The sequence below is a fragment of the Copadichromis virginalis genome, linkage group LG5 (assembly GCF_057382275.1).
Source record: "Copadichromis virginalis isolate Kocher_CV1m ecotype Utaka linkage group LG5, C_Virginalis_male_GT1.1, whole genome shotgun sequence".
NCBI lineage: Eukaryota > Metazoa > Chordata > Actinopteri > Cichliformes > Cichlidae > Copadichromis > Copadichromis virginalis.
The window spans coordinates 12,643,687-12,660,916 of record NC_140622.1 but is presented as its reverse complement, the minus strand read 5'-3'; the positions used below and the strand labels follow the sequence as shown (position 1 = coordinate 12,660,916).

At 41.6% G+C, this 17,230-nt stretch overlaps 1 protein-coding gene and 1 pseudogene across 2 annotated transcripts in view; both read left to right on the top strand.

Annotated features, from left to right (window-relative positions):
* LOC146709039 (inter-alpha-trypsin inhibitor heavy chain H3-like) overlaps positions 1-1,811 on the top strand; it is a 41,153-nt gene extending 39,342 nt beyond the window's left edge. Inside the window, exons 19-22 of the mRNA XM_085456003.1 lie at positions 185-386; positions 775-947; positions 1,198-1,309; positions 1,431-1,811. Of these exons, the coding sequence (XP_085312129.1) occupies positions 185-386; positions 775-947; positions 1,198-1,309; positions 1,431-1,569 (626 nt within the window). The 3' untranslated portion in view covers positions 1,570-1,811. The remainder of the gene's footprint in view (positions 1-184; positions 387-774; positions 948-1,197; positions 1,310-1,430) is intronic.
* A 10,837-nt stretch (positions 1,812-12,648) lies between these two features.
* LOC146709037 (inter-alpha-trypsin inhibitor heavy chain H3-like) overlaps positions 12,649-17,230 on the top strand; it is a 36,169-nt pseudogene continuing 31,587 nt past the window's right edge. Inside the window, exons 1-5 of the transcript XR_014920412.1 lie at positions 12,649-12,780; positions 13,348-13,452; positions 13,591-14,127; positions 14,318-14,347; positions 14,601-14,624. The product of XR_014920412.1 is annotated as an inter-alpha-trypsin inhibitor heavy chain H3-like (transcript). The remainder of the gene's footprint in view (positions 12,781-13,347; positions 13,453-13,590; positions 14,128-14,317; positions 14,348-14,600; positions 14,625-17,230) is intronic.

Here is a 17,230-nt window from a genome sequence, read left to right as displayed (position 1 = left end):
GTGTACACAGCTGTCTTAAGACTTAGGAAATGCAGTCTTAGTGTCGTCGTTGTTTTTCTTCATGTATAATTTTATAGATCGAAAACTTGTACTGATATTTTTTTCCTCAGTTCATACATGAGTTATGCAATATGTGCCAGAAAGTCCAGATATCATGTGACTGACTGGATCCCACTGTCTCCAGGTATTTTGGTGAATGGTGAGATTATTGGAGACAAGAAAACTCCCCCTGATGGGAAAATAAACACCTATTTTTGGCGTTTTGGCATTGTCCACCAGACCCTTGGGGTCAGGCTAGAGGTGAGCACTGAGGACATCTCGCTGTTCCAGGATGGCAAATGGGTCAAACTGCTTTGGTCTGACGCAGCCTCCATTAAAGGATCCAAGTGAGTGATTACATTGTTAAAGTCACAGCAAAAAAAAAAAAAAGGTCTACATAGTTTCTCCATCATCCAGGGAGTCTTACGAGTATGCCACATGACAGGTGAGGCAAGGTCTCACAGTGGTTTCTCTCAAAAGGTCTGGTGGTAATGATCCACTGCTTTTTTTCACACTTTGGCTCATGTGATTTTCTGCATGATTAATCATGAGCCAATGATCACCTCCTAAGGCACAACCCTCACTGTGGTTTAAATACCTGGGACTCTCCACCTTTTGGTTTTTGAATCAAAGACGTTTCTTAGATGTGAGATGAAACATTTCCATGAAACTGAAAGAAGTCAGACTGCCTTCTTTTCAAGCTCTTATGATTGATTTTTATTCTTTCTCCTACAGTGTGGATCTTCTTGTGACCAAGGATCGCAGCCTAACTGTAACACTAAGAGATTCAGTTAAGTTTGTGATTTTGCTTCACAAAGTGTGGAAGAAGCACCCATACCACCGGGACTACTTGGGTTTCTACACCCTGGACAGTCACCTCCTGTCCCCTGGTGTTCATGGCCTGCTAGGTACAACATGACACATTTCTTCTCTAAATTTGTGGTTTATCACTGATGATTTTGAAGATGTTTCCATGTTCTATGTTAATGCAATTATTAATAAATAATATTTAACAACAATATAGGACCACTAATCTCTTGCATCAGTAAAACAAATACAGCAAAACTCAAATTATTTAGGTATAATTTACAATTACCAGTGTTGGAAAGGGTCCAAATTCAAATATTTTTATAATTTAAATGGTTTACCATCCTCCAGGTCAGTTCTATCATGGGATTAACTATGAGGTGGCACACTTGCATCCAGGAAAAGTCCCAGAGAAACCAGATGCCACCATGTATGTGAAAGGACAGGAGCTCAATGTAACCAGGTACACTAAAGACTTCAGTCTGGAAGTGTTTGCATGCAAAATGAATTTTAAATGTGTTGTTGCTGTGTTTGTGCTCTCGCAGTGTGAATCTTCTAAATGAAACATCTCTCTCTGTCAACAGAGGCTGGCAGAGGGATTTCAGGAACGATGTGAAGAACGGGGAAAATGTTCCGTGCTGGTTCATTCACAATAATGGGACTGGCCTCATTGACGGACATGTGAGAGACTACATTGTTTCCGGCCTTTTTAAATCTGTTTAAGAAGAGGCCACACGGCCGTACCAGCTGCTGAAATCATCAAAATGCAATTCTTTTAAATAAATATTCAAATCCGCAGGCACTTACAGCACCAATAACCAGCAACCAACACAAGACAGCTTTCATTCATAGTGCTGCATACATAATAATCTCAACAGTGTCAAGTACTTGGAGACTGTCTCAGTGTTTCCTTGTATTAAAATATGTGCAAAACAGTCATTAAAGATGTGCTCAAGATTGGTCAATATGTGTCCCTTTTTCATGGTTTCAAACACTGTTCGTGTTTCCTCCTATTTACTGGAAAATGTATTTAACTTAGACACTTTCAAAACAGGGCTGGACAATTAATTTTCCCAACGGGGTACATGAGAAACTGGGACTGTTGTTGAGGGCAGCACCAATAAGATGAAATCAGTTCTCTTTATAACTGTAATCTCAGCTACTGGTAAGAGTAGGAGCTATAACTGGGCAATGAAAATGTGAAACAGGCATCGTAAACATGCCAACATTTTATTACTATCTAATCAATATTTCCCAAAACAATGCTGATGCATGATGTTAAAAACGAAAATGTAAAAATCTAGTGTGTTTTGGGCTTGAACGAGCACATCGAAACAAACCAAAACAAGAGCACCAAGAGGGCCAAAAAACAAAACGAGTCCAAAACAACAACAACAAAAAACCCAACAACAACAACAACAACAACAGAAACACACCGGAACCCAAGAAAACAGAGTCCAAAACAGAACGGTTCAGGGGGCCGGCCCGGGGGCCAACAGCACAGGAGCCCGAACAGTTCAGGGGGCCGACCGTGCGGACGGCGACGGCGGGGCAGGTCCGGAGGCCGGCCGCAACAACGACAATGTCTAGCCAACGGCCTGGAAGGTGGCCGGACAGGGCGAGGACGTGCAGGCTGGACAGGTCGGACAGGTCGAGGACGTGCAGGCCGGACAGGGCGAGGCAGGACCAGGCGAGGCAGGACCAGGCAAAGCTGAAGCTGTAGCTGAGGCTGGACCAGGCGAAGCTAAAGCTGTAGCTGTAGCTGAGGCTGTGGGAGGCGACGGCGTGAGCCGCAGGTGGTGGCGCTGCAGGCGACAGCGTGGGAGCCGCAGGTGATGGCACTGCAGCGGAGGCAGGTTGCTGGACGGGCCCCTCGGACCCTCCAGCGGAGACGAACAAAGGCTGGTGCAGCTCTCCAGAACCCCCAGCAGGAACAGAAGGCTGAACAGGCCCCTCGGACCCTCCAGCAGAGGCAGAAGGCTGGGCGGGCCCCTCGGACCCTCCAGCAGAGGCAAACAAAGGCTGGTGCGGTTCTCCAGAACCCCCAGCGGGAACAACAGATGAAGGCCGGACGGGCTCCTCGGACCCTCCAGCAGGACCAGGTTGCAGAACAGATGACTGGGGAGAGGAGTGGCGGTGGTGCCGTTTCCTTCGGGACAAGGAAACAGGAACCGGTGAAGAAATGGAGACCTCCTCCTGATCTTCCGACCACATAGCTGCCAGGAAAGAGGTGAATGGACAGGTGAACAAGGTCCCGGAAGGAGAGGAAGTCCGTGGCAGCATAGAGGCAGGTGGAGAGTGTGTGTCTTGCTGAAGCAGCGATGGGGAAGATTTAGTGAGTGAGAGAGCAAGCTCACCAACCCTGACTTGCTCTCTCCAGGCAGTAATGGTGCCATCCAACTTAGTGTCCTTAGCAAACTGAGAAAGCTGAGGGTTATGCCGAATGATGGCATCTACTGCGCTTAGCCCGACTGCCATAGTCCGTAAATCCTGTGACTGGGCAATGCGGTCGAGCAGACTCACCATCCGCATCATCTCGGCGTTGAACTCCGAGGAAAATGAGTCTGCGGGGTCCATGTTCTGGTCGCGATCTTCTGTTATGTGAAGGCTGTGTACAGGCAGAAGTGGTAGTAGGAGGACCCAATGTGCAGACACTCAGAGGCGGAACATGAACTCAAAAGTAGTGATGTGACATTCTGTATCGAGGCTTCAAAGCTTGTGTCGAGTAATTGAGGGGGCGTTTCTGCGATGAGCGTATCGAGGCTTGCTTGATTTATGGGAGGAGCTGAAAATGATGACGTCCGAAGCCTCGCTGCCCGGCTTTACCACGTGACTGGTTCATGAAGTGGTTCGAACTTTGCCGCGAGCTATGACAGCGATATAAACCCCTCAGACTTCATTCAAAATGTAGGTGTTTGATGGAGAGTTGCGGTTAGTGAGAGTTTGGAGACAGTTTGGAGACAGTTTGGAGGTTTATGAGAGTGAGGAGAGAAAGTCAGAAGAGAATGGAGCCAGCTAAGAAGAGGAGGATGTCCTCCCCTGTGTGGGAACATTTTGATTTTATTCCTCCCAACAAGGTATGTAAATTTCTACAGAAGATGTATTTTCATAATACTGGTGGTGCAATACAATTTATGTTAAGCGGCTTTACTTTTGTACAAGGTGAAGTGTTTGCTATGTGCCAGGGGGCTGGGATATAACAACAACACCTCATCCATGCTTAGGCGCTACAGAGCTTTGCATGAGAATAGGGGGAACACTAATTGTGGAGCAAGACCAGGTGAACCATCAAATGCCATGATAATATAGCATGCCGTAATGTTACTAAATGATATAACAATATTATACAAGTGTAATAAGTTATGTGTGTGATATTTATATTTGTGCTTTTTTGTTGTTGTCTTTCCTCAGGAGAACAATCTCAAATAGATGAAGACCTGGTTAGCATGGTGATGGAGGACTCCCAGCCATTTAGCATTGTGGAGGACAAAGGATTCAAAAGATTTGTTAAATCATTAAATCCTAGCTATGTTCTCCCCACTAAAAAGGTCATAAAAGCAGTGAAAATTTAGTTTTTACAGAATAAAATGTGGGCAGGACTGAGGCTCAAAGCCTCAGTGTGTAGCTGTCAATACCTCAACGTTACAAAAGCACAACTACTGTCCACACCCCAACCACACCTCACCTCACTGTATATGATCATTTCCATTTTAAGCATTTCCAAATGATCATTTTCCATACTGCCAGTATAAATATACAAAGTATGCTGCCATCACTACAATATAGATGTTTTACACACTCCTTTTGTTGTTGACATTTACAGGCTGTGTGCAAAAGGCCACAGTCTTCAAATTCATGCCAACTAATATTTTTACATCCAGTAGATGTCCTACTAGAGCAAATGAAGCTTCAAGACACTTTGCGCTGGGGTGAACCAATTGGATGAAAAGCTTCAGTGCGTCATGAAGCTTCATCTGCCCATCACTACTCAAAAGTGTAACAAAACTAGGAATACAAAATACACTTACACAGCCAGAACACACAGCTAGATAAGGGTAGATTGTGACACGGAGACAGAGAAACACAGGGCTTAAATACACAGAGGGAGCAATCAGGGAATGGGTAACAGGAGGGAAACATAGCTGGGGCAAATCAGGACTAACGAGACAAAGGAAGCAAAATCAGATGCATTTACATGAGACACGGACTTAGAAAGTAAAACAGGAAACATAACACAGAGACGAGAACTTGACAAGGGGATACAGCTGACAGGGGAGACAGAACAACTAGAGAACACAGAGACATAAACCATAAGACAGAACTCAAAGAAACCAAAGACTAGAAATAATATAATAAACTCAAAACCCTGGGTCAACGACCCAGGCATCCTAACAACTGTGGATGTTTGTTCACACACACTCCCTCCACAATGTTTGGAACCTTTGTCAGTGAATACAAAGGTTTAGCTTGGTGTTTGTAGAGTTGACTTTTTACTCTCATAATCTTCATTTGACAAGTGGTAAAACTGTAGTTGTAAAGAAATACAAAATAGAAAAACTAATCTGATTTACATAAATCCTGCATTATGAAATAACTCAAAATAAGATTTTGCATCTTTCTATTAACTTGAGCAGCAGTAATGATCATCAAAGCAAATGCTTTTTAATACGTACAAATCGACCTTTATGAGCTACAAATAAAATGTATTTTTTTAACAACTACTGTTATTTATGCTTTTTTAACATCTTTGTCATGCAATATATACAGTTATGCCTGAACAATGTTTCAAAGATGGCTGTGGGCAGGGGCGATTCTAGGATTAGAGCTTTGGGGGTGCTGAGCACCCAGAGAGCTGCCCAACTATGGACTGGTTCTTATATAGCGCTTTTCTACTCTTCTGAGCACTCAAAGCACTTTACACAACTTGTGCATTCACCCATTCACACAAGCACATTGTTCTAGGTGCTTTCTAAGTAACATTCACACATTGCATCGGTGAGCAATTTGGGGTTAATATTTTGCCCAAGGATATTTGGCATGCAGACTGGGGGAAGCCAAGAATCGAACCACCAACCTTCCGATCTGTAGATGACCTGCTCTACCACCTGAGCTACAGCCACCCTACAGCCAACCAGGCAAGATAAACTTTACACGTCACGATGATACTTCTTCCCTGTCAATCCCTGCATCCTTAAATGTCTCCAGTTGTCCCAAGTTCTCTATGACTGTCTCCTTGGTGCATTTAAACCCCTGTTCCTCCCTGTCCTCGTCGTCTGTTGTCTTCTTCTCCGTTATCAGTAATCATAATTTTACCATCTCTGTGCAAGTCTGCAAATTTCTTTATTAAATCATAAGATAAATTCATCAAGTCTCTCTGTGCCTGGGTCCTCATCACAAAACATGACATCACTGTTTTGTACATTTTAACAATTTAATCCCACATTTGTGAAAGAAAAACAAAACACCTATTTGAAAAGTCTGTAACAAAACCATCAAATCTGATAAAGGTTATTTAAATGCTGCAAAAGAAGAATGGATTGGAATAAAAAAAAAACATATCCTAACCTTAATTACTGCGGGAGAATAATAAATGATGCTCATAGTGAGTAAAAAGTAAACTGACTGCATTTTTTGGACAGAGATTCACTTTTAATGTGTATGTATAATATAATACAGATACATAAAAAACACTCCCAAAACAGAATAAATTATTACAAATAAATTATTACAAAATATTAATAAAAAAAACTATAAAAATGGAGGCAACTTTGCCTGTGGTACAATGTATACAATGTATGAAAAAATCTTTACTGCAGATACTAATTTTACTAATTTAATAATACTAATTTTGTGTTGTAAGATTTATGAGTTTCATGCTTTCATAGTGGTACTTGGGAGAGCTTGACATTTTTATCAGGTAGTACACACTGTAAAAAGTTTGAGAAACACTGAAAAGGTAAGTGTCCTTTTGGAAAACATTTAAAGCTGCTGTACAGAATCTTTTGAAACAAGCTTAAAACATTTTTAGAATATAAACAGAGCACTCTGCTTCTCTTTACAGCTCCTCACTCCACCAGGGCACCATTTGGCACTTTCTGATAGTGTGCAAATGTGATGTACGTACTGCGTAGGGCTGGGTATCGTCACTGATTTCTAGAATTGATTCGATTCCGTTTCACAAGGTCCTGAATCGATTCGATCAACGATTCGATTCGATTTGATTCAATTCAATTTGAATCTGGGAAATTTTGCCTCAGACAGTCAGAAATATTATAATTCAAATCAGTACGTTTACATATTTTTGTATCTATAAAAAGGAAGCTGACACTTGCGAGACTTTATCAAAGGTGTGAGCATCACAGCAGATGCCTTTGTGTCAAAGTAGCTGAAGATAAAACACAGAAAAACATGAAGGTGGTTTTCCTGGGATTTTTAAAAAATATTCTGCAGTACATCAAAAACGAAAGAAAAACATTAATCAACATATGAACATTACCTCTGAAGTTACAGCGGTTTTATTAGAGACACGGCTAAGCATTTTGTATTTTGCATAATTTTAAAAAGTTTAGATTTGTTCAGTATTGAACGGCAGAAATTAGGTTTTCTTTTCGGAAGTAAAAGGAAAAAAAAAACATCGGCCGACAGCGCTGTAAATAACGGTAGTCTTGTGCTTAACAAGCAAATGAATAATGCAGAAAACAAATTTCGGGGATAGACGGGAAACTGTTCTTGAAGTACAGAGAGAGAGAGAGCTGTGCATGAAGTGTGATCTTATTGTGGTGGAAGCAAAACAGCAAAAGTATGACAATGTTTATGTGAAGCTTAGTTTGGATCTTCTTTTGCTGCTGGTTCAGTCAATATTGTTTGGAGAGAGATAAAACGAACAGCTTTAGAATCAGCGCAAAAAGGGCGTAAACACAAAGCGCGGATCCGCCGAAACATCTGAATCAGCGAGCTGTCAGCTTTCAGCCCCGACCGTGTCCGTGCCGTCGGGTGAGAAAGGCGACATCTCACTGATTCTGATCCGCGGTCCGCTCTTTGTGTTTACGTCTTTGTGCAGAAGCCATGTACCTGCTCTCATTTACTGTTTTAAATGTTTGGTGGTTGTCAGAATTTTGTGACGTTTCACCTGAGATTCTGGAATTTTGGGAAAAATACATTTATATAAAAAAAAAATCGATTCAGGATTTTAATGAATCGATATCACGTTATCCAAGCCAGAATCAATTTTAATCAATGAATTGATTATTAAAATCCACCCCTAGTACTGCGGCAGTCATACAGACAACTGGACGGTCCAAAAGTTGGCCTACCTATTACTGGCTGAGGTTTTAGTAGAGTTGTGGCTGAACTACATAAAAATATATCATTAATTTTAATCTCCCCAATCAATGATAATGTTATGTTGGAATGTTGTTAAAGAGGGTCAAAAATGTTTCAACCCAGTTTTTTTTTTATTTAGCAGATTCTGTATAGCACCTTTAATATAGGGGGAACACAACTTCCAGGTTTTTTCTCTTTGTCAGTTTAACAGTTTCTGTTTTGCCTGTCACTGTTCCCCTGTCTGTTTTCTTACCTGGTTCTTACTTTCCCCTCACATTCCCCTCTTTCCTCTCTCCCTCTTTGGACTGACAATCATACACAAATAGATTGCATACAATTAGATGAAAAATTACATTAATATAAAAAAATACTATTAAGATCACTAATGAAAAAGTCCTCTCTCAGTGTACTTTCAACCAAAAGGCAAATAACCAAACCACATCTAATAAAAGATATAATTATTCAAACACTGATCCAACATTATTCCTGATTCACGGATCATTTGATTTTACACTTTTACTTGAATGTGGCTCCTGTTTTTGAAAAAAACTTCCTTATATCCCTTATAAACCTGGCTGTCTCTCTGTACACACACACAACAGGAGTTATAAGGTTAATGGGCATTCAGTCAGTTAGCTAGTTAGTATCCATTTCTAACAGGACAGTGGTAACAACTTTAGGCTACGGACAATTTTAAGTTTTAGATTTTAAATAGGCTGTATACATTTCAATGGGAGCAACAGGACGGTCAAATGTCGCTGATTTTACTACAGAGCAGGACGGATTGTAGGGTAGCCAACATTGTCGGAAAACACGTTTTCAACACTGCAGGTTACCTGGTGTAATGTTTTTCAGCTAAAAAGAAACATGGTCTGACTCCTTCCTAACTATATAAAGAGTAACTGAAGGTTAAATGTAGCTAGTTTTAAGCCAGGCACTTACACATCCACTCAGCTGCGTCTCAGCCACCATCACTCTGGCAAAAAGGACGCTAGAGCCAGAGTAGGGGAGAGCTGGAACAAACCATTTTGGGAGGGAGGGGGGGTTATCTATACTTTTGTTGTTAAAATGTTACGTCTCAACCAAGTACTGTATGCTTTTTATATTTTTAGTAGTGTGTCACACAAACAGCAAATATTGTCAAAAAAAAAAAGTCGAAAAAGTAAGAAATCTTTGGGGGTGCTTTGATTCATGCCCCAAAAATGGGCTAAAATCGCCCCTGGGTGGAGCTCCAGGGCAACGGAAAGCCACGTGACCGTCACAGCGGGGTGGTACAAAGCCCTGCACTGCACTATAGATTACATTAGATTAGATGAAACTTTATTTATCCCTCGGGTGGGTTCCTCCGGGAAATTCAGTTTCCAGTAGCACAGCACCAACAGAAGTTGCAGAATGTGAGCAGAAATATACCATATATACACATTTATAAATACAGAGAATGCAAAAGAGATAAATAGAATAAATAGGAATAAGAATACAAGGGAACGGCACATTTTAAGTATTGTGAGTCTATTACACCGTTGGATATTAACAAAAACTATTGCACAGTGAAAAGGCACTACAGCTACTTGTTCCCCCTCCTCTGTCCCCGTTTCCCCTCCAGCGAGGAGTTAAACAGTTTGTTGGCGTGTGGGACAAAGGACTTGCTGGTCCTTGACTTTGGGAGAAGCAACATGTCACTGAACAGACTCCTCTGGTCAGTAGCGGGTTTTGATACGGGCGACACGTTTGCGAGGTGCGCCTGCTGCTTGCGGCACTGGGAGGAGAGGGCGGGGCGGCGGGGGATTCTCTAGCTGGCTGGAGCAGCATCTAATAACCAACTCGCAAAATAAAACAAAATAAAAACAAAACAACAAACACGAAAACACCAGACATTATGATACAGACTTATAATTTGCACCGATGTTTTTTCAAAATTCTTTAGCCCTCGGTGCGCCTGCTCGCTGCTGAAGTCAAAGTAAACTTTATTGTCATCTTCGCTACATACAGTCCAGTATATAGAGAGACGAGACTAGGCTCCAGTTACAGCAGTGCAAGTAAACAAACAATATATATAAGAAGAGTAAGAAAATAAATATACACTTTAGGGACCAGGGGTAAAGGGATCAATAACAATTTAAAATTTATAATTTACAGTTTGATGATTTAAAGTCTCACACACAACCCGTCGAAAGGGGAGGGGGCCGGCTGCTTCCAAATAGAGCACATTTCATTCATAATGATGTAAATCCAAGTCCATTATGTATTCATGATTTGAATCCTAGGTTGTGTGAAATCCCAGAAATAAACCTTAGACAAAGCAAATCTGTGAACTAAGGTGTAGGTCTATTAGGTTATGTTGTGGTGATCCTCGTGTTGGGGGATTTGTGTTCATACTGGAGTGCAAAATTAAAACCAATGGAAGATAGAAAAGAAAAGTTCAAAGCCATCAGGTCCTCAGTTTAGAAAAAAGGGAAAACAAGAGGAGGAGAAACGAGCAAAAGATACAGGTAAGCAGATGTGTCATTGGATAATGGCAGGTCATCCTGAAACTATCAGAATCAGAATACTTTATTAATCCCTAAGGAAATTATGTGGGTTACAGTTGCTCCAAAAAGAAATGGTAAAAATACTAACAGTAACAGACTAAATTCCAAACAATACATTATGTTACAGATTTTAATATTAATTAGTCCTTGTTAATTGTTGATTCGTCCTGTTCTCATTGTATGATGAATTATGATGGCTGTTTGGTAGCCGTTTGCATACAATGCATACTCTCCCTCTCTTCATATGTGTGTTTGTGTGTCTCTGGCGAAATTCAGTATGGTTCCGACAACAGTTTTATGTTAATGTATAATCCTTGATATGTTTTGTGTGTGTGTGTGTGTGTGTGTGTGGGGCGGGGGGGGGTGTTCGCCCGGGGCGCGAAACAGGCTAGGACCGCCACTGCCTCTGGTTGTTTATGGCTCTGTGCAGAGGATGCAGAGGCTGCCCAGCATGGTCCATAATGTCCATATTGCACCTTAACTTGTTTTTATATAAGTGCGTGGAATGAGTCTTCAGTTGAATGTTTTTTAATAGGCAAAAAATACTTAAATAAGTAAATGGCAAGTAGAATTTTTGTCTTTTTTTTATTTTTGCTGATCCGAAAATTGATCCGATCCGTGACTTTAAAACCGTGATCCGATCCGAACCGTGAGATTTTTGATCCGTTGCACCACTATGGATAAGTGTAAAAAAGTTTTGAACATTTTGAGGTGTTTGGTTGGGAAGGATTGGGGCGCGGATAGGGAGTCCCTGAGGGCTATATACACTGGATTGATAAGGTCAACGTTAGATTATGGTTGTCTGGCATATAATTCGGCAGCAGACACTTCTCTTAGCAAGCTAGATTTGATTCAGTATCAGGTGTTGAGACTTTGTACAGGGGCATTTAGGATGACTCCCACTGTAGCCTTGCAGGTGGAGATGGGGGAAATGCCACTAGGGTTGAGGAGGGAACAGTTTAAATTGACATATTGGGCAAACTTACAGGGTCAGGGGACGGGTCACCCTACATTAGATGTACTTAGACCTTGCTGTGAGATGGGCAGTAGGGAGTTAAAGAGCTTTGGATAGGTGGTGGGGGGAAGAGCTAGGGAACTTAAATTGGACCACTTAGACATATGTCGGTGAGTGCCTGCAATCCCTCCATGGATACTTCCTGAAGCAGCTGTAGATTTTTCTTTGAGAAGAGTAAGGACGGGGCAGGTGGTCTACACTCAATTCAGGGTTTCATAGATCAGTATTATGGGTATGTGCAAGTATATACGGATGCTTCAAAGAATCCAGCTAGTCAAGTGAGGGTGGCAGTAGTAATTCCGGACTTTATGGTAAAAATTGGGAAGAGGATTAATAATGGATTGTCTGTGTTTACAGGAGAAATGATAGCGATTCTATTAGCAGTGCAGTGGGTGGAAGATTTTAGGCAGGTAGATGGCAGAAACAGTGGGAAGAAGACAGGAGGGGAAGGTGGTTATATAAAATTCAAAGGGGGGTGGGAGTGAGGAGATCCACAAGAAGGAGTAGGCGAGAGGAGGTGATGGTGGTGTCAAGACTGAGATTTGGGCATACGGGTTTGAATTCCACACTGTTCTTGATAGGGAAACATGCATCAGGGAAATGTGATTATTGTGGAGCGGATGAAACTTTGGAGCATGTTATTTTGCAGTGTCGGAATTATACGGTAGAGAGGAGACGGTTGGTCCAAAATCTCAGTAGCATTGCTATGAAACTTGATCTTGTAGATTTACTGCAGAAGGAGTCAGGGGATAAATGTTATCAGGCATTGTTTCAGTTTTTGAGAGAAGGAAGGTTGTTTGGGAGGATATGAAGTGGGTTTTTTTGTTTGTTTTTATTTTGTTTTGTTTTTTAGCGTGATTTCTGTCCACACTCCATACCAGTGGTGTCGGTAATGCACCATGCAGTTGTTTGCCAACCGCCAATAATACGTAAAAGAAGAAGAAGAAGAAGCGGAAAAAAGTGCGAGAGAGAGCGTGAGAAAAATAAAAAAAATAAAAATCCATTGGGAGCGGTTTCGCGTCGCTCACTTCAAAGATCTGGCTCTCCTCACTATTTCCCCTGTTTATAGTAAGTGCCATGCACAGATCTGTATAAACGTGGCAGCATGTGTTACTGTTGCTTATTAGCCCATTATCATTGTTCGTTGTAGCGGAAGATGTGAATTGCGGACTGTTTTTGCTGAAAACCTCTGTTGTTGTGTATGCTTGTTTTCGCTATTACTCCGCCATATTGTGTGAAGATTTTTTTCTGTTACTGTCTGTAAAAGTTAACTACTGAACGACATGCAGTACTTAAAGTATTATTTCATTGCTGTGGAAAGTTCGTGACTGTGTCAGCTAACATCTGCAAGTTAAAAATATGTTTTTGTCCGTTAATGTTATGTAAAGTATTGTCACTATATACAGACGCGTGAGAGTGAGAGCTGCGTGTCCGTGCCATTCTTTCACTTCTCCTCACTATTTCCCCTGTTTTAGGGAACAACATTGGTCTGTTTCCTCTCTAATCATTCTGACAGTTTTTATAGGACAGTCCTTCATTTCACAACTGTGCTCCAAAGCTGAATTTGTCACTATCATGCAGTCAATTTATGTGCTTTACATCCCTCATGTCAATCACCATCTTTGTGCCTCACAGGAAAATTGAGGGTCATGTGTTTGTCGGAGAGGTGAAGGAGAAAGAGAAAGCTAAGAAACGGTAGGAGAAGGCTGTTTCCTCTGGACAGACTGCTGGACTCGTCAAGTGAGTCGTCCAGATGAACCAGAAAGACAGATTGTACAAATTAACTGGAGCTGTTAATGTGTGATAGTGTGATAGTGTGATAGTCTTGTTGTTGTTGTTGTGTTTTTACTTTTTTAATTTGTTTTTATTTGTTTACAGGGCTTCTGGAAGAAAGCACTGTAGTTTTCAGTCTCTGTCAATATGGTTGGGGAAGCCTGCAGTCAGCTGAGCCTGAAGAAGTCACTTGGATGAGTGATGAAACGTTTCTCCCACTGAAAACGTTACGTCCAGATGAACAGAACCAACTTTTTCAGATTTCTTTCTTGATCTTGAAACCATGGATGTCGATTTTATTGTCACTTTGCTAAGTGTTTAAATAAGTGTCGATTGGATTCACTCTCCCAGACTTCCACAAACTAGCAAATATTATCTTTGTGGTTCACAGCACCTCACAGCCTCCTGGACACTGAGCTTAGGGCAGCTGGTCAATATAGGAAAACACACAGATACGTGTCCCTCCCACAGGACACTGAGAGTTTTGCTCTGCACTGAAGTCAGCCAGTGTTCAGTCAGAGTTTGATCATGTCTGGACTGTTGGGTGTTCGCCTGCTGCTGCTGTGGGGCTGCGCCTGCCTCTGGCTGAGCAGCTCAGCCTCAGGAGCTCTGGTCATCTCCAGGCACGATGAAGCCATACAGGTAACGTCAAACACTTTTGTGATATGAAACTGAAAAAACATTTTGGTATGATTTTGACAGCATTGTCCTCAGAAAGTAGTCCTGTAATTTAATTTAAAACAACAAAGCAAAACTTAATCACAAACTGTCTGAGTTTTTTCTTAAAACTTACTTCATGTATTCTCCATAATATCCTGTGTGTGTATTTCAGGAAAGAAGAGGAGCTGCCAGATCACTGCAGGTACTTGGCAAACGATTCGCATTAAAAAAAAACAAGGCAGCACTAAGATCTACATTTCCATCGTATATTTATGTATTTGTCAGTTTACCAGTAGATATGTCTTAAAAAATGGTGTGATCTGTGTTATGAAGTTGAGCTGATATGATGCAGTACTAGAAACTGCAGTTTAACAGTGATTTAAACCTAATGAGGTGTTTTCACTAAGACAAAGAGACTATGTGTGAACTGAATCTATCGCCCTTTTTTCTTACAGAAAAGAAGTACAAATGAAGCAATGGTAAGAAATGTATCCATTCATATTCCTGGTGATGATAATGGTGATGGGAGATAATTGATTTAATTCAGATTAACAGATCAGATTCATGGAGAGAAACCTGCTTGTTGTTCTCGATGGGATGTGTGGATAAGCTCACAGGGACCTGAAGTGATGGCTGCCAAATAAACTGTGTGATCAAAGTGTAGTGTCGGGGCTGCTGATTAATCTGTAAAGATTTCTCCTGTCTTCTATTACTTTCCCCAAATGAGCAAACTCATTATAACAGCCTCTCATTAGGGCTGTGCGATATGACCAAAATCTCATATCCCGATATAAGAATTCTGTCGTCCCATAACGATATAAATCACAAAAATTTAACATTTTCTGTAAATTCTGTGAATCTCGGGCAGCTCGACTTGCGTGAAGCATTTCCAGCTGCGCGTCCTTTACCTGGAGTCGAGTGTTTTAACCGATGCATGAAACGATACATTTTTAGACATAAGTTGTAACTGCCGCTGTTTTCTTTGTATTCATTAGACGGCGTGCTGCGGGGAAAAGCCTGTTCTAACGTTTGAGTCTAAGGTTTATTTTTTAGCACCTGACGGCTCTTTTTTATTTCTCATCCGTAAATAATCTGCTCTTTCACATGATTCAGTTTATGAAAAGTCCCAACAGGATCTTGAGCTTTATTGTGAAAGGTTTATGTGGAACATAAACAAGCGGACACGCGAAGGTGTTACCGTCGCTGTTGCTAACGACAACGCATAAAAACAGGCGCTTGTCCGTCAGTAGTGTGGTTATATTAAATATAAGAGAAAGAGAGAACTTTAAGAAATTAATATAGTCACTACAGTCAGTGGCGTGCCAGCGGGGTGGCCTGGGGGGGCACAGGCCATCCCGCAACCAGGCTGGCCACCCCAGGTGCCACCCCGAAGCTAAAACAATAAAATTCAATGAAATATCAAATGTACGATTTATGTTTTCACAGTGAAGCTCAGATATCCGATTGTAAGTGAATGCAGCATCGGCTTCTGCACTATGAGCATCATGTTAGCAAAGGAAGGAGAGCCGGCACCGCAAAAAACAATTTTTCGGCAAAAGATTAACAAGTTAACATAGCTGGACTGGCCATCAGGCATACCGGGCATTTACCCAGTGGCCTGATGACTTTTTTTTTTTTTTTTTTTTGTAATGGCATGAACAATGACAGGTGGTGGGCTGGCCAGATGCTGGCCGATGTGTAAAAATAACTCAGTTGTTTGGTGGTGGCTATGGCGGAGCTTCCACAGAGGCCAGCAGGTGGATGAGGGAAGGGGAGGCAGGAGGAGGAGAGACCCGAGGAGGCCGCCGGCCCAAGTGTCAGGTGAACTGAATTTCAGGTAAGAAGTTATGACCTGCAGTCTGTCTGGGTCAGATATAAACCAAGTTTAGGTGGAGTTTATTTTCGTTGTGCTGACTTTTTACAGTCAGTTACAATAACTCGTTCTGCGTGCTAGCTAGTATGACGGAGTTTCTATACAGCTGGGTGGGTGCTATGATGTTATTGATAGTGAACTTTATTTTATTCATAAGGTTAGTTAGTAGAGTTGCCAACGGCTCCTTAAAAAATGGAATGGTCCCTCATTCAGAGAAAATATTACATGTTTCGTATTGAGCTGAGAGGGGACGCAGTTTGTCCCGTACTTCAGCTAGAATGGAAAAAAAAAGACACAAAGCTGGAGTTATTCTGTGTCTTTGCTGCACAGCTGCCTCTTCTTCTCTCATTCTCTCCCCCTCCCTCTCCTGTTTCTACTTCAATCATGAAACTGATCAATGATCAGCTGATCGGCTTTCCTCTCTTGTTTGTTTATCGCCCACTTTGCGCCAGAAAGAGGAAACCAGCGGATTTCCCGCTAAACAACAGCAGCATGTTTAAGCTTGATCAGCTGTTGTTAGAATTTATTTAATATTAATTTCTAGTATCAGCTGATGTTTGCTGGAGCCACAGCTGTAAAGCTGCTGGTCATGATGTCGGTTTGGATATCTGGTGAGAGGGAAACATGAAGATGAAACCAGGAGATGTCCTTACTGAATCATCAGAGCTGAACAGGTGATGGAGAAACAGGTTTACCTTTTAGGTGACATGAATGAGTTGAAGGGAAGTTATGAACTGTTTCTGAGAGACAAATAACACCAGGATCCTTTTCTAAGTAGCTGACAGCTGATAGTTGTGCAGGGGCGGATCTAGCAAAGTGTTTCCAGGGGGCCAGGTAGGGCATTAACAGGGAGAGGGGGGCACAAAGAAATACTTTACTTTCTTATTCTCATTTAAAATGTCTCACTTTTATTAAATAATTATCTGAATCTTGCAAACAAAGTTTTTATCTGGCATAAAATGTATAGAAATCATGCATATACCAACAAGACTGTACATCACTGTCACAACAGCATTTGTTTTCATTCAAAGGCTTTATGGCTTTAATACATGGTGGGCCGGTCTCTAGTCAAAATGCCCGGGCTGATTTTTTTTTTTTGTCCCAGTCCAGCCCTGCAGGTTAATACTGGCAGTGTCACCATGCCAGCTGACTGTATTTCATCATCAGCCAGTATTGTTCTTTATACATCAATATTACCAAAGTTTACCATAA